Genomic DNA, 23,444 nt, shown 5'->3' with positions numbered 1-23,444 from the left:
AGTGGAGGTAGTGCATTAGGTAGGCATTTAATTTAATATCTTCAGTGTAGTCCAAGGGAGCCTCTTGCCAATTGATACATTTATCTGGCTTTGAACTTGCTGCTTTTTTAGTTGTTACTATACAGAAAATCAGAAAATGTTCCAGTGTTAGGTCAAGAATAAAACTCTGCAAATCTAGAATTTCTGTTGTTTTAGGTGGAGGATATTTTTGGTATTCCATGCACAGGTATTCATCATATATTGTATAATTTTGTACCTTTTCAGGTTATGCATTTGAACTAATTATGTGTTGTTTGTTGCATTGAACCACAAGAAAGAATTACTTTTTGCTTAATTTTCAATGCAGTATGTTGTCTCTGTTCAAGAGTTGACCAATTTTCACTTTGTATTAGGTCTGATTTGTTTAAATATGATTATGAGCACATTTTGCTCATAAAGTTTGTATACCATGGCAAATGTGCCCAGGAAAATACAAAGCTTTTATATTTTAAGCATTTAATTACAAATATTTAGTACACATCAAGTCAAGAGTACTGTTGGCCTTGGCAACAGAAGGTGGCTTCATGATTTCTTCATTCAGAAATAAGCAGGAGTGATGCATGAATTTTTGCTGCTGTAGGCAAATGAAATTGTGCTGCCCTCATTTGTAAAGTGCCTAGGGCCTGGTGAGGGCAGGCACCAGACAGGACCTAGAGTGGCAGCTCAGCAGTGCTGGAGCTACTCTGCTTGCTTTTGCACATGGCCAGACTTCCTGAGACAACCACCTGTTCTGCCTGAACAGTTACACCAGCCCTGGACATGACTAGTAACTCTGCTGAAAAAAGAAGGAGAGAAAAACCTGCACGTGATAGATATTAATCTATCTGCTAAGAGATGTGTGAGCTAGCTCTAAATTCAGGAAAGTCAGAAAGACTGGACAGAGTGCTGAACCAATCTGGCTCTATTGCTTCTGAAGCCTTGACTAGCCAGCTCAAAGCTAGCTTAAGGCTAGATACAGAAGTTACAGTTCTCATGCATTAAGCACTCAGAAAGTGCTTTACAGCTGTAACTGAACAGACATTCATGACACACAGAGTGCTTTAAAAATGGCAGTTCCCCCTGTAAGTTACCTCAGATGGATGGGGTAGCAGACTAAAGTACTTTAGAGAAGTTAGAGAACTTTATCAAACTTCTGTACCACATCCCATCATGAGTCGAGGTAGCATCCATTAGCATCCTAGGGACCCTTGCTGGGCAGCTTGCTATCCTCAGTTGGTTCTTGTCTTCTGCAGGCAAGCACTGTCTCAGCCCCAACCCTGAGTTGTCACAGAGAGGAGACTGAAAAGACTCCAACTCTTCCTTGCACAGCCAGGTGGGGGGGTTGGGGAATGGAGCCCCAGGCCACTGCCATGTGTGTTCTCTCAAGCTTGCTGGCTCAGGTCTTGAGGGGGACTGGGCCAGGTCTGTTTGGCATAGGGGCTTCATTCCCACAGCTGCAGCCAGGACCTGCAGCTCGGGGCTGCACCACTTTTCTCCATGCTGGGAACTGGGGGCGGGGAGGGAATGGAAACCTTGGCCATAAGGACCCATCCCAGCACTCCCCGCTCCCCCTCCAAGACCCAAGCCTAAGCCTAAGAACAAACAGTCAAAAAGCCTGAGGCTGAATCAATTTAGTGTTTGCAGGTTAGTCTAAACTACAGAGATTAAACTGGCTAACAAGTAAACAGCCATTTACTTTTTCCAGCCACATGCCTGCAATAACTCAGGCCAAGAGCTGGGGGATTGCTAGAGCATGGCTATCTGGCACATAGCCAGCATGGGCTATGTTTATTTCCTCTTCCTGCTGCCCCCAAGGTCTCTGGGATTTGCAGTCCAGAAACACAGAAGGAGGACTCTGCAAGGTTGCTCTTCACTACTTCTTCCTCTTCCAGGTGTCTCTGTGATTTGTAGTCCACAGTCACAGCCAGAAGTGCGTTTAGCAGAGCAGGGCAGGGCAGCTTTGTATTTGATGGAAGGGGCGTTTAACCCTGGTCCCAGACCCCAGCTGGGGTTTGCCTTGTGAGTGCGGTGGTGGCAATCCCTGCCTTCCCCCACCCAACCCTTCTCTGCTGCAGCAGACAACACAGCAGAGCCCAGGCTGGAAAGCATGCTGGGATGCTGTGATTTAACTTGAACTAGGAAGGGATCTGGGACAGAAGTTTCATAAACTGGGTTGACCTAAATCAGTTAAGTCTGATACTACATTCACCAGTTATTTTGAAACAGGTTTATGTGCACTGAACTTGTATTCTGTTACAGGTTTAAACCAGTTTCTGATCATTAAACTGGTTTATGTGCAACTTCTGTCCCTAGCCCAGGTGTCTAGACAGCACTGTCATTTAGATTAACCTTGCCAGAAAAAAAGTGAGTCAAGCCCATGCTGTACTAGAGCGTTGTCTGGGGCTGCATGACTCATTTCTTCACTGTTTATAATTATGAAATTCTGTATTGTGAGATACTGGTATTCCTCATATCTGATCTGTACTGGCCTTTCAGCATGTTTTTGGAGCGGTATCAGTACTGTTTGTGATTTTCAATTTCTGACATACAGCCATTGTCCCTTTACTTAAATACATCTGAAATCGTAAGAATTCCCTTTGTTTTCTTCTTTTCTGACAAGAATCATCATTTTAATTCTTGGATGAGATATTCTTGCTTCCACATGATCTTTCCGAGAGCATCTTTCTTTGGTACTTAGTTCTTGCTCTTTATATGTGTCCTTTTATCCCCATCTCATGTAATAGGGGAATTTGACCTTCTTTGTACCTTTGTTTTCCTGTCCTACAGAACCATCATTTAAAAGGCAAGGCATAGCTGTCTTTTAGCTTGTGATAGCATGAAGATAAATTGTCATATTTGTACCTATCTAGTGTCAGATCAAGTTCTAAAGCTTTTTTGATTGATCCCTATGGATTTCACTCATCCACAGTTATACCAGGAACTACGTTCCCAAATAGGTCAGCAGTTGCTTTTGAGCTACTGCATTTCAAGTTCAGGGCTAGCTTGAAGGAATGCATGAGCAACACCTTTAGAATTACATATTCAGCCCCAAGACTCCAGTTTCACATATCCCTTTAGAGATATCCCTAAGATGTCCCTCAGGTCTTACCTGTCACTTCAGAGATGTCCATAAGGTTCTGCCCATGAAGAACTGTACAATCTATCAGTATATACAGCATTTGTTATCTCTCTTCAGTGTATCGTTATTATTGCTTTTACAGGATAAAAATTCCTTAGAGGTAGAGCTTCAAGCAACTTACTATTGAAGCTCAAGAGCAAGAGAACTTTCTTGGAATGTGTCATTGTCCCCTTAGAGCTGGCTTTCTGGATGGTTTCAGAATCTCTCAAAACAACTGGCAGCAGCATTCTCCATAAATCTATTGATGTCCTATTGAATTTGAACTTGGTATAGTTACTTTTAGGATAGTAACTGACCCATAAATTATATTAAATTAGCATTTTCCATTACTTTGTGTTGGAAGGAGCTTCTGCTTCCGTTGTGACTATGTACCTTCAAAACCCATTGAAGCAAATATCAAAACACTGGTGCATGGCAGTAGGATAGAATCAGGATATTATAATGACCAGATATTTGAATAAGGTTTTCCCTATGACTCTTACAGCATGGCGTGGTCAGTTTATTTTCCCCCATCTCATGCTGCTTCCTCTGTTTACATTTTTAAGTGCTTGGAATTTACAGACCATAAGGGTCTTTTCTTATAGCTATAATATTAAGAAGCGAAGTGTTCTCTTAGGATTTTTTTTCGGCAGCCTGAGCTATTAATCCAGTTATACAGCTGTTCCATAGCCAACCACAATTTTCCCCCACCCTTTTCTCTCTCATAATTTTGATGCATTTTTTTCCAACTTCCTCGCACTGTGCCTCCCTCACTTACTGGTGCTTATGGCTAAAATTCTCACCACAACCTACTTAATTAAACCAAAGTCAGAGGCATGTCATGCTTTTCTAAATATACTCTTTATGGAGAGATATGACCTAACTAGATCATTCATGGCTCATGCCCAGTGTCAAATAAGCAGAATTGAGTTCCTGGCATATATCCAATAACAAAATTAAAGGAAAGAAAAAAACCAAAATAATATATTCTACTAATGTACTTGGTGGGCATGTCTACACATTCATATTAATGGAATGCAGTAAAATCCAGTGTTTATCGTGCTACAGGTTTTTGCTCCTGGGCACCATGTTACATATGCACCTGGGACAGCAGCATGTTGAACCAGGTTGGAGCAGCTCTGGCTGCCTGCCAGTCCAGGGTTACTCTGATCCAGCTCAACATGCTGTTGAGTGGTTGGCTAGGGCATGAGGTTGCTTCATTGCAGGGCTAGATGGCAGGCAGCCCCTGCACTGAAGCACCCTTGTGCCCCGGCCAGCCATGTCAACATCTACATATGCAGTGCTGCAGAGTAAAAATCTCCACCACAGAATATTACTTGTATTTACAAATCCTTCCCTGCTGCGGAGTTTATTGGTTTACTCCAACCGAATGTGTAGATTCTGAGATGTTTACTGCGGAGCTAATTAGTCTAATTAGTAAACATCTTGTGTAGATGTACCCAGTGATAGTTTCAATATCAGTTTTTGTTTGCTGTTTGCTAGATAGGTGTTTAATCTTCCCAAGTTTATAAAGTTATAGTCATCTCTGCATTAGGCAAATATGAAACAGCATCTGCTTCCTTCATGTAACAGTCCTAAGCAGTCTAGCACTACTTTCTGTAGGTACTCAACTGTTATCAGTTTAATATTTGTGTTAGAGATCTAATCAGTTGGAATGTATAGCAGTCATGTTATTTTGTGAACCCATCTTGATCCTATTTTGTTTTGATATGAAAAATATGATCTCTCGTGCATGCATCCATCATTTAGAGTACTTTTTCTGTTTGAGATCAAATCACGATTGTAAGTAACATTGTCATTAGTTATCGCCACTAGATTTCTTAGCTTACACATTATTTTCCACTCTTATGAAATTGCCAGCCTTTGCCCCGTAATAATCAATTGTAGCCAAACTACTGTATGCTCTGGCAGAGGTTTTAGTATTAATTCTTTGTGCAGTTACTTTTGAAGATATAATCAGAGTTAGCTATCACATATCCATTTCTTCTCTTTATTGTGTTACTTTGCCGCCCCTCTTTTGCTATCGTTTACCTAAAAATGACATGCTACTCATCTCTAATACTCCATATCAGTAAATTATATTCCAGCTTTTCTTCCTCTATTGCCATTTTTTACTGTTATTTTTAGATTTAATCTTTGTTATTTATATTGGTTGTATTTGTTATATCAGTAATTTTTCTAAATGATGCTTCCATTTTAGGCGTATTTGTTTAGAAGAAAATATGACTTCACAACACCGATGTCTGTAAAATATAAAACTAGTACCAGTTATAAGGAGCTTGCTCTTTCTTAGAAATATATTTTACTGATTTCTTAGTGTCATGAACTGCATTTAACTTTATTTCTGGAAGTGATCGAGTCAGCCTATATAATAACAGGCTGTTAATACAATAGGAGTATTCCTTTTGATTTATTTGGATGTTTATCCAGTTACTTTCGGTGTTTTTCATATTAGAATCAGTTTGTCAACAATTAACATTCCCTGTTTTTATGAAAGCCATACTTAAGGTAATGGAGTATTATTAACCTGCAACCAGTGTGCTAGAAATCTGCCTTCTGGTAATAAAACTCCTGTGTATAACAGCAGCTGAGAAATATTGCTATCTATTTATGCATGGATACCATGATAGATGGGGAGAAAACATACAAAGGGGCTTGAAATTCATTACAGCCAGCAGATGGTGCTGCTAGCTTAGAAATAAAAAGAGCAATTTTGAAGAACTGAAGAATTTAAGTTTTAATTTTTAAAATAAATGTACAGTATTCTTTTCATAGAAAAAATAACTTCTAATATTTCAGATGCCACTTAGAAATATTATAAAAGTGTGCCTATATATATGTGCATAAAACAATGGATGTATATGTATTATGTAAATATATGCACAGAACCTTACATAAGGCTAATCTAGGGAAACATAACACCTTTACATGAATAAGAGAAATACAAAAATCCTATGTTGCAGAAGGGTATTGCAGGTCAGTCTGAGAGAGCCCTACAGTAATTCAGCTTGATCCTGTGCTCATTCAAGTCAGTGGGACTTTTTCCCTAGTCTTTAATAGGAAAAGGATGAAGCACATTATGAGGAAGCCAAAGTATAGTTTCAGGAAGCTGTCAGCACCTCTTGCTGATATGGAATGTAACAGGGGAATTCTTGAGAGAGTTGCTAGTTATGTGCCTTTCAGAATAGGGACAAGAAGCTGTAGAGTTAAAATTTGGAGATAGAAGTTACAACACAGGCAAAAACAAATACTTATTGATAGAACTTCCACTCTTAGAAAGGGGCACTGGAAATTGTATGGGATAAGCACGTAGACAGCACTGTCCAAGTTGAGATGTTTGAAAATAGACTAGGCAAAACCTCAAAAGTACCTACACAGTTTAAGTATGCCTGAAAGGTTCTTCAGTTGAATAATCTCGTACCGCCAGAACTATAACCAAAATCACTTAATAAGGCTTCAGTATGAAATTTGTTAATGAAAACATCTTCAGCACAAATGTGCTGAAAGCTTATTTTAATTGAAGGCCGATATGATTGCAGTAAAGAAAAGATTAATTTCTCAATTTATAAATTCTATTGATTAGAGTTTTACCGGAAATATATGCTGGAAACATTGATAAAAACTGGCACTTTGCACCGGAAAACAAAGTAATGACTTTTAATTAGGTGTCTGCAGGGTGATATCTGCACTTCCCATTCCTCTTAGGAAGGAAACAATTTCAGCAAGCTCCTACTTCAGATTTATAGAACTCCGTTATGAGGAAGTCAGTATATGAGTATTGCAGAATTTCTTTTTTAGGCACTAAATAACTCTTCTCTTTTGTGTAATGCACCATGCATAATAAATGTAAGATGTCGAAAGACAGAGGAACAGCACAGTCCCCTGTGCAAGGACCCTGTACACTCCTTTCTTGTGTAGTATTTGCATGCATTTTATGTTTTCCCATTGAACTTCAGTGCAACTGGGGGGAGTATAAACAGTTAACTTCACCACAGACAGAATGGTAGGTGGGCTTTACAGGGCTCATTTTAAGTATGGGTTATTCTCTTTCTTGACCATATGGAGAACTGCAATGGTTTTAACAGTGATTGATCATTCTGCAGTATGTTCAGCCACGAAGGGGCAACCTCCATTAGTGTGTAATGCTCAGTAACAACGGGACAGATTCCTAAGGTGGCTTGACAGAACTACATAATCACAGTCTACTCTTACTAATGCTGCTACTTCTGCCTCCATGTCTATTGTAGTTGGCATCAAAATCCTCTCTTGGGTAATAGGACAAGGGGCAGTATTTTTGTATTACCATATATTAAAATGGGAACAATCTGTGCCAGTGCCAAATTCAGACATATAGATATGGAACATCCAAACACTTTTATTTATGCTATGATATTAGTTTTAAGGAAAGATCAAACAAAGTTCTGGTTTTTGGCTTAATATGTTGTGCCTTAGAGAACTTCCAAGAGCTAATGCCACTCATGAAGTAATGAGTGTTCTTTGTAGATATAATGTTTCCTCAAAGAATAACAGCAGTGGTAATAAAATCTATTTCTATTGATTGATATTAAGGAGAAATCACTTTGGCTGCTTACAGATGTTAAAAAAAAAATTGCAAAAATACCCCCGTGCTTTACCATGCATTGTGCTAGTCAGACGGGGCTCCACAGGCTCCACTGCCTCTGTATAGTTCAGGCGCTTTGGCAGGGCTTTTTGGCACATTAATCTAAAGCTGATTCAATCAGCTATTAGATAAAAGTGCCAAAAAAGCCCCACTAAAGCCTCCCATCTATACAGATATTGAATGAGCCAGGTCCAATTAATGCAGTACCTCTCCTGGGCATGCACTGAACTTGGTGTGGGGGCATGCAGATTTTAAAGTAAAGTGCCATTTTTTTTGTTTTTTTTAATGTCTGTAAGCAGCCTTTGTGTCTAGCACTTGAAAAAAATGATACACTAGCACTAAAACCTTATCTGAAATACTTTGCATATACAGAGCATTTTGTTAATCCCCCCAGAATCATTCTAGGAATCAAGAAGGGTTCAAAGAGCCACCAGAATTCAAAAGCATAAATGTAAATAAATATTAATAGAGTATTTAAGAAATACTAATAAGATATAAAATGCCTAAACAATACAGGTAAGCCATAGTAAGCAAATGATTAAAATTTATAAAATGTGCATTCATTTAACAAAATAACCATTTTATTAATATTTGAGTGAAACTAATGTTAAGTTCTCTAAGGCCTAAGGTCTTAGAAGCCTCTGGCAGTTAGCCAGCTTGTTACAAAAACAAACTTCTTTCCTTGGTTTAAAATTATGTTTTTGAGAAATGCCAACTTGGTACATATGCAGATGGGCTCTTCGGCCAAAAGCATAGTTCAAGGATGAAAGGTAAAGATTCTCAGGTGAATGCAGGTTTTTATACTCCATTACCTGGCTCAATATAAAAACTTTACTAAATAAAGCCAACATAAAATGTTCCTAATAGGTTCTACTCTAGTTAGCACCTGATCTTTGGTCAACCTCTTTTGTCCTGTCTTTTTTGCATTTTCTAAACCTGGGTCATATGTAGATGAAATGCAGGCCCTGAATTGAAAGAGTGGATTTTAAAAGACACCACTTCAATTTAGGGCTGATTAAACCCCCATGCCATGTATACACCCTACCTGCCTCTCTGGTGGAGAGGGGAGGGTGAGCTGCCAGTGGGTGAAATGGTCCTTGGGCTGTGGGGGGCGGGGCTGATGCCCCAGCCCAGGTGGCACCTGCCCACAGGCACCCAGCTCGGGCGGTCCCGGGGGGCACCACAGCTACAGAGGGAAGCACCAGTCCCCCGCACAGCTCAGGAAGGCAGGATCTTGGTGGAGTGGGAGAGATCAGGCTCGTTGTTTTTTTTAGGCAGGGCTTGCTTTCCCAGGCTGCTGCCAGGCTGCCTGCAGGGCTTCCTACAGAGCCGTGGAGCTGCACAGAGCCCGGTGCTTTGCTCCGTGGCTGTAGGAGCAGCAAACTAAAACTCCTCAAAGGAGTTTTAGTTTGTTGCACCCCAAGTCATTTAAGGTGCATTACACCACTGAATTTCCTACAATGGCTGTAATTAATGCACAAAATGCTGCCGAAGCATGCAAACACTGACACCATTAAAGCGGTGCAAAAGCATTTAGCCCACTTTAAAATGTTTTGTGCACACACCTTTTGTTTCGTTTACACACGGCCCTGTTTTCCACACTGGTTACTTGCTCATTTCTGTTGCCTCCTTTTCTCTAACTTAAACTTTGATCAAGCAAATGCAAGCAAATTCTATACCTTAATACCATTATTAGACTTAGGATTAGGACCTACTAGGTGCGTCGTCTACACAAGATGCTAACTGTACAGTAGCTAACAAACTGTGCAGTAGTGTGTCACAGCACTAGCAGTACCAATACACTACTGCTCTGTAGCATCACTAAAAAGGTGTGCACTGGTGCTGCTCAGCAGTAACACTAGTTACTGAGCATTAGTATAGTACTTGATTATACAAGTACTAAATTTAATGCATAGTAACTATGGCACATTAATGAATATGTAGATGCATCCACTGTGGTCTACAACTTTAATTCAAGGTTCTCAGAGTACTTCACCAAAAGGAATAGCAGTATCACTTTATTATACATGGAAAAAATAAGATACAGAATGTAAAGATGTGCAGGACACTCAGGGCTTTGTTGACTTCAGCTGGAACTGTGAATGCTTAGCTCAGTTAAAAACCAGATTGGGTGTGACTGGCTCAAGTTCACATAATAAATCAATGATAGAACTGGGATGAACAACCAAGGTCTCCTGACTCCCAGTCAGTCCTCCACTTGTAACCAATCAAGCATTCTTTACTAAACAGTTGAGGTCAAGCTTTGGAAGATTGACTTGCAGTTTGTCCCAGTTAAGAGAAGAATGTGTCACTTGTGAACAGTAGATTTTAAAACTTAGATCAGGGAATATTTGCTCCCCCAAAAACACATTATGAGCGAATTTGGGTTTTAGCATGTGATACTGCTCTTTAGTTTATTCCTGTCAAAAGACAGACTGAGTCAATTGTAATCGATTTAGAGTATGACCTAGAACAGGGAGGTCTATGGACATTGGGGGAGCTCTATTTTGAACTCTGCAACTGTAATTAATCTCCAATAATTCCTTTTTTCCTCCATACATATTTTCACAATTCTTGAGGGGAAAAAAACTTTGATGATTTTTTGCATGACCATAACATGTGGAGAAGTCAAATGGGCTGTTAAATCAACAGAGAAGAATATCCACTGATATTTTTTAACTTTTCATTTGACAGCTTGCCAATAAAAGTTTAATGACTTGAATAAACAGTTAGAGTGAATCATAAATTGAGAAGGCAATGTGGAACAGGTATCTGAAAAATCAAGATAAATGAATCAGAGAGGACTGAAATCTGAACCAAAAAAAGTATGAATTTCAGCAGATCCATAAATAACCAGGAATATAAATTAGTCTTTGATTATGAATTTCACAAATTAGCTATTTTACTGTTATTGTGTGTCCAAAGAGAGAACAGTTACTACACACAAGTCGTGCCACATTGGACATAACTAACCAGGTTATAACATTTGACAGTTTCGGTCCATCAAATTTGGTTGCCTTCGTCTTTATAGAGTGCCTGTGAAATTGTGCAGTGCTTTATATATAGAAAAAGCATTCTTCCTGCCCATTTCCTCAGCTTTCACACGGAAGCACAAACATGAACTGCTTAATGTGCCCGATCTGAAGTCAATTTAAGTCATCTTTTCTGACTGCAATAGCTTTTAGATCAGCCTCATTATGAACTGCCTTAACCCAGTTCCACATTAGCTGAAGTTATGATACAAGAGAATAGGAGTGATAAGAAGAGGTTTCTGTGGGAAAGCATTTATTACATGCCGACCTTGGATTAAATGGAAAGAGCAAGGAAAAATCAGAATTCTATAGTATCTTTAGAGACTTAGTGTACCCCTGAAGAAATAAATTAAAGGCTTCATGGAGTATAGAATCTCAACACGGCCTTCTTTTTATCAAAAGACTAAGGTTAAAAGTTTGCAGCACTTCCAAGTATCTTCGCCAAGTATCCTTCATGATGCCAAAGTATGTACCTGTGTTACCCTGAAAACCCATGTATTTTATTTTTATCTTGGTTTAATAGAAGATCAGAAAAGCCATCTAGAATACATAACAGAATTCAGCCTAGTAGCATTCCACATTTTCTGTTAACTGTTTATATACAGCTTTCAAGTTAAAAGAAAGGAATATATAGCTCCAGTTCAATCAATCGCAGAAGTCTAAGACACTATATTATTAATACAAAATTTAAGCAGGAGATTCCAATAAAAGTGCATAGCAATTCACTTGAAGTTCAATCAATGTTATATGCTTTTAGCCAAAAGGTAAAAGGCTGCAAAAAAGAGAACCCAAGACAGGCTTCTTGGGGTTCATTGTTTGATAGAAAATACTTTATGCAAAGGTTCAAAGTGCCATTCAGTATTTTCAGCCATTTGTAAAATGTACAGAATTTTTACCCTCCTGACATTCTTGGATCTTTATGTTTTCTTATCTACTTTTGATGGCACAAATGGGAACAGATAGCCAGCGAACTCACCTGCTTTTATATTGGCAATGCACATATAAAGGTACAGGATATTTGTTTCTTTTTTTGCAAATGGAAAGGAATGAAATGCATCTCTGATTACCTGTGCACATAGGAAAAAACTCTAGTCCTTTCCTTTCATTCAGAATTACTGTTTCAGACACCAAACAAATACTGCTTTGTAGTTTTCTAAAATTAGCAATCTTAATATTGCCTTGTAGTATCTAGCCAATAATTTCATTACATGTGCTACTGGAAAAAAATAAAATAATAATTATAAATTTGTAAAATAATATGTTGGCATAAAATGATTTTGAAAGGTGCTGGAAAAGATTTATTTCAGACAAAAACCACAAATGTGCAGATTATATTATATTTCAGTGTATGTGAAATTCCAGGCCAAACTGTTTGGATACATTTTCCTTTCTGAAACTACCTTTGATAAGAAATGCATTACAAACTCATCAGTTTAGCTTCCTGTTAACAAAGAGACAGCAGCCGTCTGGATTATTCTAGATCCGCAGTGAAACTGCCATACTACGTATGCTCAAACTAAAGCTGTGCAAATTTGACAAGGGGCAGATGAATCCAGGAGTTATTGTGCAGGGGTTTAAGTCTATGCGGCAGCTGACGGTTGAAATAATCATCTATACATCGCTCTGAGCTAGCTGGGGAAAGGTTGAAGCTGTATATGTTCAACATATCTAGTCTAATGGTTAATCTGTTGTCTTGTACAGGGGGTGCTGGGTGGAATCACAGCAAGAGCTGACAGTTTGGAGGAATTGCTGTGGGTATTTTCAGTTGCCTGATTCACAAAGTGGTAGGTAGCAAAGTCTAAACAGGCTTGTCATTGAAAGAGGGAAGTCATGTTCACTGTCACTCAGATAAAAACAACTTTGGTAGCCAGAAGTTCAATCAACATATTGACTATTTGCATGTAGTAATAAGGAGCTCCAAGTCATCATGGTCCATCACTTCATGAGTTTGAGAGCTGAGCTTTATATGAAGCATGCCAGGTTACAGGAAAACAATGATTGTTCTTTTGGGGATTAAACTAGGAATTTGCTTAAGAGAAAGACGAAAGGAAAATTATGGGGGGAAAGAATTCAATTAGTTATTGAAACCAGGGATGATATACTGTAGAAAATGCTGTACTGGTATTGCTGATGTGACTTACCTCTGCAATGATGTGCCATCACCCTTCACAGAGAGTAAAAGAGGCTGTTTTGTGGGTTAAAACCAAAAATGACATATCTGTAAGTGATAGCTGTAGCTGATGGCTGACTATAAAAGAAAATGCTGTTAGACAGTGGTGAATAGATAGAGCTGAAAGTCTTGACAATTCCAATTAAAAATGGTTTTCCTTTTTTATATCTATTCCATCCTGTTCTCTCTCCTTCACTACTGCCCACACATTTTTAAACACATTTTCATCTCCCCTTCTAGTCAAATCATGCTGAAGCCAGTTTTAGCCATCTCTGAAACCATGGTACTGGTATTGTGTCTTTGTGCATTTAGCTTAAGGCTGAGGCCTGTTCTTAAATTAAGAGAAGTGCATATTCACAAAAAAAAACCCTAGACCGCCATAGGCATGGGATTAACAATGTTGGTTGTTTTTAAAATGGCTGTAACTTGCTGATAATCAGGGAACCTACTTTTCTCTGTTTAAAAATCGCAATTTCTCTGATTTAATAAAGCCTCCCCACAAATTCTCACAAATCCCCAAAATCCATGTTTTTCCGTGATTAAAATGAAATGCCACTATATATATATATGTATCAGTTGAACACAATGTTTTATTGATATATTTACAATTTTAAAGCAATTTGGAAGCCTACCAGTGCTTCAATCACTATAATAAAATACATTCTAAATACCTATACATTTTAGCATTTGATTTTGGGTTTTTTATCATGGAAATCTGGGGGGCACATGCCCCCCATGTCATGTGCACATACATGTGCACATGCACATGGCGCCCCCTGCTGGTTGCCCTTCTCCCGCTCCGCTCAGCCCCTTGCAGGCTGGAACTCTGCTGCCAGCCTACAGGGGTAAAACCCATGGTTCCCTGCATTTTTCTCCTTAAAATGAAACAATCTGGGTTTTACCTCATTTTTCCATTGTGAATAGAAAACCTGGATCCCTGCTGACAATTGTTTAAATCACCATCATTATAACAAACAAAATCTATTGAAATAGTACATCTGTAGACATGGTTTGTTAATATTGTCTTTAGGCAAAACCTTGTATTTTTTACCCAGGATGAAGGCTATCTTTGAACTCTGGCAGGGTTGCATGCATTACTACCACAAAAATCTTCCTCTGTATGCATAAATTTGATACTTCTATATACATTTTGATATTTGATAGGTGTTATTACTAGGAGAATACTGATATGTTTTCTGACCACGACATGTTGAGTGGTTGTCATCACATAGGAAACATTTGCCAAAACATACTTATTCCTGTCCTTAGACTAGGAAAAATCACATTATGTTTAGACCCCAGGGGTGCACCTGCATGAGATATTTACTACAGAGTACACTAATTAGCTACACAGTAAAATCTCAGTGTCTACACATGCAGCCCTATTAGGCTGCAGTAAACTAATAAATGCTGCTGTAGGTTAGTATTTTTCAACACAAGTACTATCCTACAGTGGCACTCTTTAGTGCACAGCATCGCACGTATAGCTCAACATGGTGTGGCACATTTGTAAACATGGTACCCAGAAGCAATAAACTCTGGAACGAACTGCACCAATGGTTATTGCTTTGCATTAATTTAACATGTAGACATGCCCCAAGGGTGGTAAATGTTGACCTCTTTATGGTGACCACTGTGTATATTGAAATTATATCATTTAATTTTTCTCATCTACTATTTTTTGTCTGGCATTCTCAGTAATTTGTTGAATGCTTCCCGAAAAGATATGAGTGTGTCTGTTTCTTGCCAACATTAATTCTGTTTTATAGATATGTGGTAAGGGTCCTGTGCAGTTTGAGGACTATATTGTCATTGACAACACAGATACCAATGTCATCTACAGAAATGAAATATATAACCTGTAGTTCCAAAATATAGGCCTTTATACCATTTCAGCTAAATAAGAATTAATTTATCTGAGTGAAAGGAAGTTCTTCAGTGGCTGTGTCAGTGGATTTGACCACAAAATATTTATGCTTATATATAAACTAAAGGACTATTTTTGGCTTGGATGTTGCTAACTTAAAAATTATACAGGGTTGTATAACCGAACCCAACTAGTACAAGTGCAAGCATACCAAACCAGAAGAGGTGTATAATAGCATACTGGATTCCAGGTCCCATATAATGAATAGTGGTTTTATTACTCATATTTGTGTCCAGTCCAAATCAACATCAAATCCATACAGTGGAGAAAACACCATTCCTGATTAAATTTGAATTATCTATAAAAAATGACAGCTCCTACTGGTTAGCAAGGAAAATATTTGAGCTTACATTATTCATTAAAGTTATGAGCATGCACAGTCACTCATCCATGCTGTGGTCTGTGAAGTTCAAATATATATACTTTGTGCCTAAAATGGCTAATTTTTGCTTGCAGACATATTTTCAGATAATTCTGAGCTGTCCTTAGTTTTTAAAAATTTACCTCAGTATAAATATACATATTGCAAACTGTCTAGAATAACTGTTAAATTTAAATATCTTTTGGACAAATATATATATAATTACATACAAAGAGAGAAGTGTAAAAGCAAATATTTTATCTCAACTAAGATAAATAGTAAAATATCATACAAGCAACATTATAATAGAATATAAACCCTATGATGAACAGCCTTAAGTCAACCACTTATTAATAGGACTTGAAAAATACTTCTGTATGAATGTTATTTCATAATCACCCACTATAAAGTTTCTTTCATATTCCTTTGAAGCATCCAGTTCTACTTATTTTAGAGGGACACAGATTACATTGACTACAGTGATGATCTGGTCTGGCAGAGTTTGTGTTTCTAAAATAATTTGATGAAAAATGGGACCTATGTCAACTCTATTACTTTGTTTTTTATTTTGTTTTGTGGTAGTATAGGATATATCTACGTAAAAGGTAGAACTTTACCTTGAAGCAATAAGGTGAATTTGAGCCAAGGAAAATCAAGGATGATTACCAGAAGATAAATCCCTATTAGTAAGATATTTGTGGGTGTTTGTGTATTACCCATTAATGCATTATCTGAATACCTGAGACATACTGCAGTTTAAGATAGTGTCCCAAAGCCTAATATGCTTCTCAGATTACTTGATTGGAAGGCTTTAAGAAGATCTTCAATCCATTTCCTGTTCGTATTTTATACAGGATTTTATTTTTTATGCAAAAGTTTAAAAATTTAATAAATCTTGGTTTATGCAAATCTTTGAAGAATATTTTCACGTTATTGACTGTGGTTGATACAAGTTTGTTTTTATTTTAGAAAGTATTCAAATACATGCATTGGCTACTAGTTTTGCACAGGGAGACAGATTTGTTTAGATGTATTTTGTTGTTTGGTTTTTTTCTGGAGAAATAGAAGACTTAGTAGTATGAGGTCTGACAGACAGTATGGCATCTCCCAGGCAAGCCAACTAATTTCCTGAGAATGTGTTTACTTGTGAGACACACAGGTTTATTTGTGTGAATTTAGTTAATCAAAGGCATCAATTACCTTTGATTTCTTCTTATAATATTATAATTTGGCTCTATTTTAGAATTATTAACACAAAAGCAGAAAAAGGTTGAGAATTAGGTTCCATTTCAGTTTTCACTGACATAAGTCAGGATCTTTCTGTTCACATTCATGAAAATAGCATCAAACTTTCAATGTAGAGTCTATTGGACTTAGAATGGACACTGGGGCCACGTCCAGGCAAGCACGGATGTTTGGTTCCCTGGGGACAAAAAGCAGCAGTACATCTTGTGCCACTGCTACTTGTACCTGGGGAACACCCATGCCACATGCCCTCTGGTGCACGGTATCTTACCCGGGGGGTGGGGGTGGGGATATGGGAGGCAGGAGTCAGCAACTGTGCTGGCCCCAGCAGCCTTTCCTGGAGGCCAGGGAGGCTGTAGCCATGGTGCTCCTGTGGCTGAGAGCCTGGTTGGTAGCCAGAGCATGGCATTGACAGGCCAGGCTCTGGTTTTGGGTGGCATGTACTGGCCCATGTGCACTGCCCTTTTTTTTTCTGCATGGGTTTTTTTGACCCTGGGATCTCCCTGGGTCAAAAAAAAAAATCCCCTGTGCTGGAAGGTAGCATCACGGAAAATGCCTGAATGTGTGGTATGTGTCACCACAGACAGGGCTGCAGACCACATACCTCATGGTAATGCTTTTCTGGATGCAGCCTCAATGGTCATGTGAGATTGCAAGTTTGGTATTAAGATGGGCAATCTTAGAAACAAATAGCAAGTATGTGGATGTTGCATACATATCTATCCAGTTTTCCACTAATGGTTAGCTAAGCAAAGAAATGTTGACTGCTGAAATTATTGTTGAGCTACTCTTGTCAGATTTTATTGGAGAAATTTGAAACATGGAAATACAGTAAAATTCTTAGTCTGTAAACTCCTCCTTCCTTATCCTTATGTAAGACAATATACTATATAATAAGGCCAAAAATATCTTACTGCCTCAAGAATGCACTTATTTTCTTTCAGTGAGCCAGTTATTCATAAGGAGCCAGCAATAGAAGGAGATCAAAATGTACAATTTTACTGAATGGTTAAGATACTTTTTAACTGTGTTTTTCACAGAATGTGATATTCACTTGTGGCTTTATTTTATTGTGTTATTTTAATCAAATTAGGTTTTGTGCACCAGAAAGAGAAAATGGAGGTTCAGAGTTTCCAACTAAACCTGTAATTAAGCACCTAAGTAGGTTGGCCTCATTTTCAGAGATGCCATGTATTGAACTTTGGCAAAGTTGTTAGTGTCCTGCACCACTAAGCTAGAACATTTGTTTAGGTGCTTAAATATGAATTTAATCCCATCTCTATAGTAACATAAATTTGAAATTGTTGACCTTACCTGTTTTATGATTCATTCTTTACAGTACAAGGTTGCTATTAAAGTACTTCCCCTGTCATTTTCAGTAGATTCAGGGGAATAATCATCATCTACAGCTAAAAAATCTGAGACCTTTGTCAACATGTGGGTAATAAGTATTGCTACAAACATACCTACTTGTGGATAGGATTATTGCTTAAAGATGATAATATTGTGGAATAATCCTTTTACACAAAAAGCCATTTAAAAAAAAAGTTGAGAAGGCTGCAGGTATAAACCTATATTTTATCTGTGGAAACAGATACTTTAATATTCTGTAATTCTCTATAATATTAGAATAAATTCATGCCTGTGGTTTGAAAACATTACTTATTGGACAAAAAAAAATTAATTTCCATTTTTTCTTATTATTTAGAAGTAAAGAATGCAGCTAGATCAAGTTACCCAAAACATTCATTTCAATTCAAGAATGCAACTACTAATGCACTGGTTGGTGCCAAGCCCACTGAAGGAATCCTGGAACCTGTTCCACTTGTTAATAACCGTAAAGGGAGCCTCTTTCTACCCAACAATCCCTCTCTGCTGCATCTTAACTTGTTGAGTTCTGTTGAACAAGGAAAATCTACCTACTGTAGATTGCAAAGGGCACTCAGCTTGCCTGTAAAATATCGCTACCACTCCCAAAAGCCTGGGTTGAACCAAGATCTCCGTAGGTAGCCCCTTAGCTGGATATATAAGGCAAAACAGATTGGTTTGTGCATGGTTTTATGATCTGCTTTCAATGTGAATATGACATTACTAATGGTCTGCTAAGTGCTTGCAGATGTGGGCTTCCCCAGATGTGGCAATTAATAACTTAATTGAGATGGCTAGTCAACTAATGTTTCTGGGCAGTTTGTAGTTTATCTTTCATATAGCTTATTCGCCTTAAAACATTTACTCTGGGCAATGCGTTTACCACGTTTTCAAGTTGGCATGGTGTTTGGTACCTTAAATGTCAACAGTGCTGCAGGTTCTTTGGAGAACCATAAAACAGGCAGCCATGAATGTTATTGTTAGGTGAGCTGGCAGAGGAAAAGAAAGAGACAGTTTAAAGTATATATTTTTAAAGGTAACAACATACTAAAAAAACCCAGTTAGGAACGTGTCCACTGTTTTTGAAAGGCATTCCCTTTATTTTATTTAAAACCAAAATGAGAATAAAAGTCAAGTAATATGTTGTTACAGATGTTCAGCTCTGCATTACGGCTGTTAAAATTACCAGTACATCTTAAATCAATTCATGGAACATTGTCTAGAGGTTATGTCATTGAAATAATGAATCCTCTTTACCCAAGAATAAGCAAACATGTTAAAACATCAGTGTAACTTTAAATTAAACTCCAGCATAAACCAGAGTATCTGAAGCCTCATTAGACTTGCCTGACATTTTTCTAGCACTGAGTCTTCCTGATCTGTAAAACTGTTAGATTCTGTGCCTATTAGACAAGCAAGCACTGGGTTGTTACAACAGTACATTAAGAGTTATACTTAGGGACGTGCAAAAACAAGCTCTAGAATTGTATGAGAATTCAGAGTTTGGGTTGAGTTCAGATCCTATAAAATTCTGTGTCAGATTCCTGAACTTGTTTGCACTTTTCATGAAAGCTGGTAAAGAAAGTCTGCCTAATACACTATAACTGTATTTTAACACAACCGTCATAGCACACAAGAAATTCAAAATATTAAAACAGGGAGCACTTTCTCATTAACAAAAGCAGTAGGTCAAATACGTAACATTAGAATTAAGTTGTCATAAATTGCAGCCCATTATTCAAATACAGTTGTCTTTTAAGCGAGATAGTGAATTTAAGACTCCTTTTTAATTTAATTTTTATTCCTCACATGCAGACACAGGAACTATGAAATGAAAATTATATTTTATGGCTTAACTAAAAATTTTGCTAGATCTTCTTTCTTGAAATGATCAGGAAATTGATAGAATATATAAAGGATAATAATTAAATATGGTTTATATCCTACCTATGACTAAGAAGCCACTTGTGAGTTATCATTGCAACACTACTGGGAGCCAAGCCATAGTTAATAGTCTCCATTGTGCACCATTCATATATTTCAGCTTCAGACTATTTTTCTTTCCTTTAAGGGAATGTGACTGCATTTCCAAGTTGCAGATGTACTCTAAACTGTGCACGCAGATTTCACTGTTAAATAAAGTCCGGATTCAAATGTGATATGATTAAGATACATGATCTTTCATTGCTGCAATGAAAATAAATGGCTCCCTTGTCTAATACTTGTTGTTTAATGCAAAGCTTTATTACTGAAATGAGGTCTCTCAGAATGTTTTAGTAACAAGTAGTAACTACCGAACCACATTACTTTAGAACATTGCAGGTAAATTGATTGTTACATGTTACACAGTTGTTTAAAAATGATTGTCACTTAATGAAGAATAAAGCTTGCTTACTGTAAGTGTAATCCAAAAGGAATCCGTTAGGAAACCCAGTCTTGAAAAGTAGTACTTCTGGATGGTAACTAATAAGGCCTAGTTTACCAATTGGCCTATATGGCATGACATCTGGTAGTATTGCGAAGAGCAAATGCTAGAACATGCCAGATGAAAGGTCCTCATTGGACTTTAACATTTGAAAGCAGCAAGGATGTGTTATTTTAACCAGATGAAGGCTTGGAAAAATTATCTTCTTTAATAGCATTTTGCACTGTTCAAGAACTGTTTCTGGGCATAATATTCCTACAGCTGGTCTGCAGTACAGTAAGACTTTGCAAATGCTCCTATTAGGTCAAGTGGTTCCTTGTACTAGTTGAAAGCCATAAAAAGTGTTTTTCTTTTAGACTCTGATAACCATTCTCTAGCCCACAGTAGCAAATTAATTTAGGTAAAGGTCTGAATTTTGATTGCTGGCAGAGAGAATCATTTGTAGGTGCTTGGTTTTTTTTCTTCAAGCAACATTTTATGTGATTCTTACTTCCTTTATTCTCTTAAGTGGTAACTCTCTGTATGATTTTCATGGAATATTTTTATTTAGTAAAGAGTAAGGGAGCCTAGTATATCTTAAAAGTAACTTATTGCTTGTTTGGAATGTATGCAACTGCTCTTGACAGATAAGCTTAAACAGGGCTTTACCATTTTCCAGAGAATGATTTGCAAGGGGTTTCATGGAATGCTCGGAAATCTGTGCTATATTATAATAAAAGCTGGACAAATCCTATTAAAATAATTTCTGTGCATATTTTACCCAGTTTACAAATAACAGTAGTGAAACAATCATGTTTAGTCGCAAGGAATTTTAATAGAAAGGAAAATTTTAAATGTTCGTATTTGAGTATTTGCTATGGAAATGTTTATACTCAGCAGGTAACTCACCACCTGACCTATGTAACCAATCACAACTAAGCAATACAACTTGAAAATTTAATATCAGTAGCAAACTGTTCACAATTATATATGAGTTCTCTAAAGTTAAAAAAAATCAACCTAGAAAGAAATTGCATTGTTTGCAGATATTCCGGAAATGGAAAAAGAGGCTAAATGAGTCTGATAAATTATTTGGTGTAAAGCTATCACTTCTCACTTCTAATTAAATCCCTTTTATGTCACTGTTTTGAGACATTAATTTTTTAACTCCCTGGTTTTGTTAGGCAGTGCCAGGATGTTTTTTTAAAATAGCATTATTGCCTTCTGAGGGTTCAGGCAAAATGAAGTTCCATAGCAGACTCCAGAAAACAGACAGACATGACAGGTTAGAATGTGGACTATAATAAAATAGTGTCAAAAGAGAGTTATAGCAGAAAGATATTGCTTAATTCATTTCTAGGCAAATCTAGTTTAGGTGACATGTCCAGGTTTGGGGAATCTTTTTGGTTCCTTTATAGTTTATTACAAATAGAATTTTTTCCCAGCTTCTGCTTGTGCACTGCTACTGTGTATTAAGCTCCTTTAACACAGCTATGACTACTAATATCTTTCCTTTTAGCTTTAAAGTAACCCAGGCCTCAGTTACAATATCTTCTTATTTGTTTTTCAGTTAACTGTAATACGGAAAAAGCCTATTTTGATTCTTGAAATTACAGCACTAGTTTGAATTTGAGAAAACAGGACATTCACAGACAATACCCTTGGATAGCCAGTGTAACTGTTTTTTAATCCTCTACTGCAGTAGCCATCTTTAAGCAGTAATGATGGAAGTTTAATACTAATGCATAACTTATTATAAGCAAAGAGTATTATACTATACGTCATCCAAATGATGTATTGTTTATAGTAATCATAAGCTATTTCACATTTGGGAAAATGATCTTTCATTGAAAATGCACTTCATCCTCATTTAAAGATCTTTTGCCATACCACATTTATTCTCTGTTATACAGGTATTGTCCCTCACTTCCATACAAACTCTTTCTGTTTAATCCTCTTATGATATCTCCACTTTTTTAAAAGGGTGGAGTGATGAAGTCTGAATTGTGCTGGAGATCTTTTCACAATCACAGACTGTGTTCACAGTCCTAACTAACTGAAACATTGAACATCAAGGCATTGAATATTTTACATCTCTTCATAAAGACTTGGTTGTCTAGCATGTGAGAAACAAGAACCGATTGATATCTGGTTCATTAGTAAAGCAGGCTGGCTGCTGTTATGTTGGTATTTCAAATAGCATTTTATCTTTCTTGGTATATAGCAGAGCACTAATTCTACTCTCTAGTAGTACAGATTAACTGAAAATAACTCTAAGAATAACATGATTGCTGTTCCCCCCCCTTTTTGTTTTTGAAGTATGAAACCAATTTGAACTTCTTTGTTCAAAAACCTGGTTTTCTTCCCTTCCTCTCCTTCTTCAAAACAAACTCTGACTAACATGTATTTGATTTTTATTACTGTTGGGCTTAAAATATTAGCAATGAAGTATCAGTGCGTGAATGGACGTTGAGTGTGTGTTCTTTGCTATTTCACTTGTGTTTCATGCCGTGCTTAGAGCAATTCTTAATCTCATGAGTTGCCTATATTTCCAGTTGAAGATGAGCAGCCGTCGACACTGTCGCCCAAAAAAAAGCAGCGAAATGGAAGCATGCGAAATTCACCCAACTCCTCACCCAAACTGATGAGGTAAGACATAAGACTGTAAGAAACTCATATCTTTATCTCCTTTCCTCCCCCCTTCCTCTTAACCTCCCCCAACCTCAAAAAAGCAGGGGGGGGGGTGAAGAAAAAGATTGTTAGATATTTTCTGAAAGGCTGAAGTATTTATTCTGTCAGCTTGTCAGCAGTTAATGATAGAGCTGAAAAAAAATTCTGTCATGAAAAACAGTTTGAAAAGCTGTTTGAAAAATACATAGGCTTTAAAGTCTTAGCTGTCACCCTGTCCTGTCCGTGTGTAGTTCTTAAACAGCAGTGGCACTAATGATAGCACTAACCAATCAGAGGAACTCGTGTGGTTAGTTTGCCTCAGGCAATTCTCTTTTTGTTGGAATCCCTCTGAGTACTGTTTTCTGTACTTAAGGCCATATGTGAGATGTATCATCACAATCAAAAATGAACCTGAATATTACCTTCCTTTTATCCTGTCGATTGAAATCAAATTTCTGTTAATTGATTTTGACTGATAAAAAAGTCTAA

General features: G+C 37.4%; 1 protein-coding gene across 9 annotated transcripts in view; it reads left to right on the top strand.

Annotated features, from left to right (window-relative positions):
• The window catches only part of KCNMA1 (potassium calcium-activated channel subfamily M alpha 1), a 1,011,367-nt gene that overhangs the window by 825,601 nt on the left and 162,322 nt on the right, over positions 1 to 23,444 (top strand). For all 9 annotated transcript variants that reach the window (XM_059729759.1, XM_059729758.1, XM_059729760.1 and 6 more), the window contains one exon: positions 22,841 to 22,934. In XM_059729759.1, coding sequence (XP_059585742.1) covers positions 22,841 to 22,934 — 94 coding nt within the window. The remainder of the gene's footprint in view (positions 1 to 22,840; positions 22,935 to 23,444) is intronic.

This window comes from Alligator mississippiensis, chromosome 6 (genome assembly GCF_030867095.1).
Source record: "Alligator mississippiensis isolate rAllMis1 chromosome 6, rAllMis1, whole genome shotgun sequence".
NCBI lineage: Eukaryota > Metazoa > Chordata > Crocodylia > Alligatoridae > Alligator > Alligator mississippiensis.
This window is presented reverse-complemented; position numbering and strand designations above follow the sequence as displayed.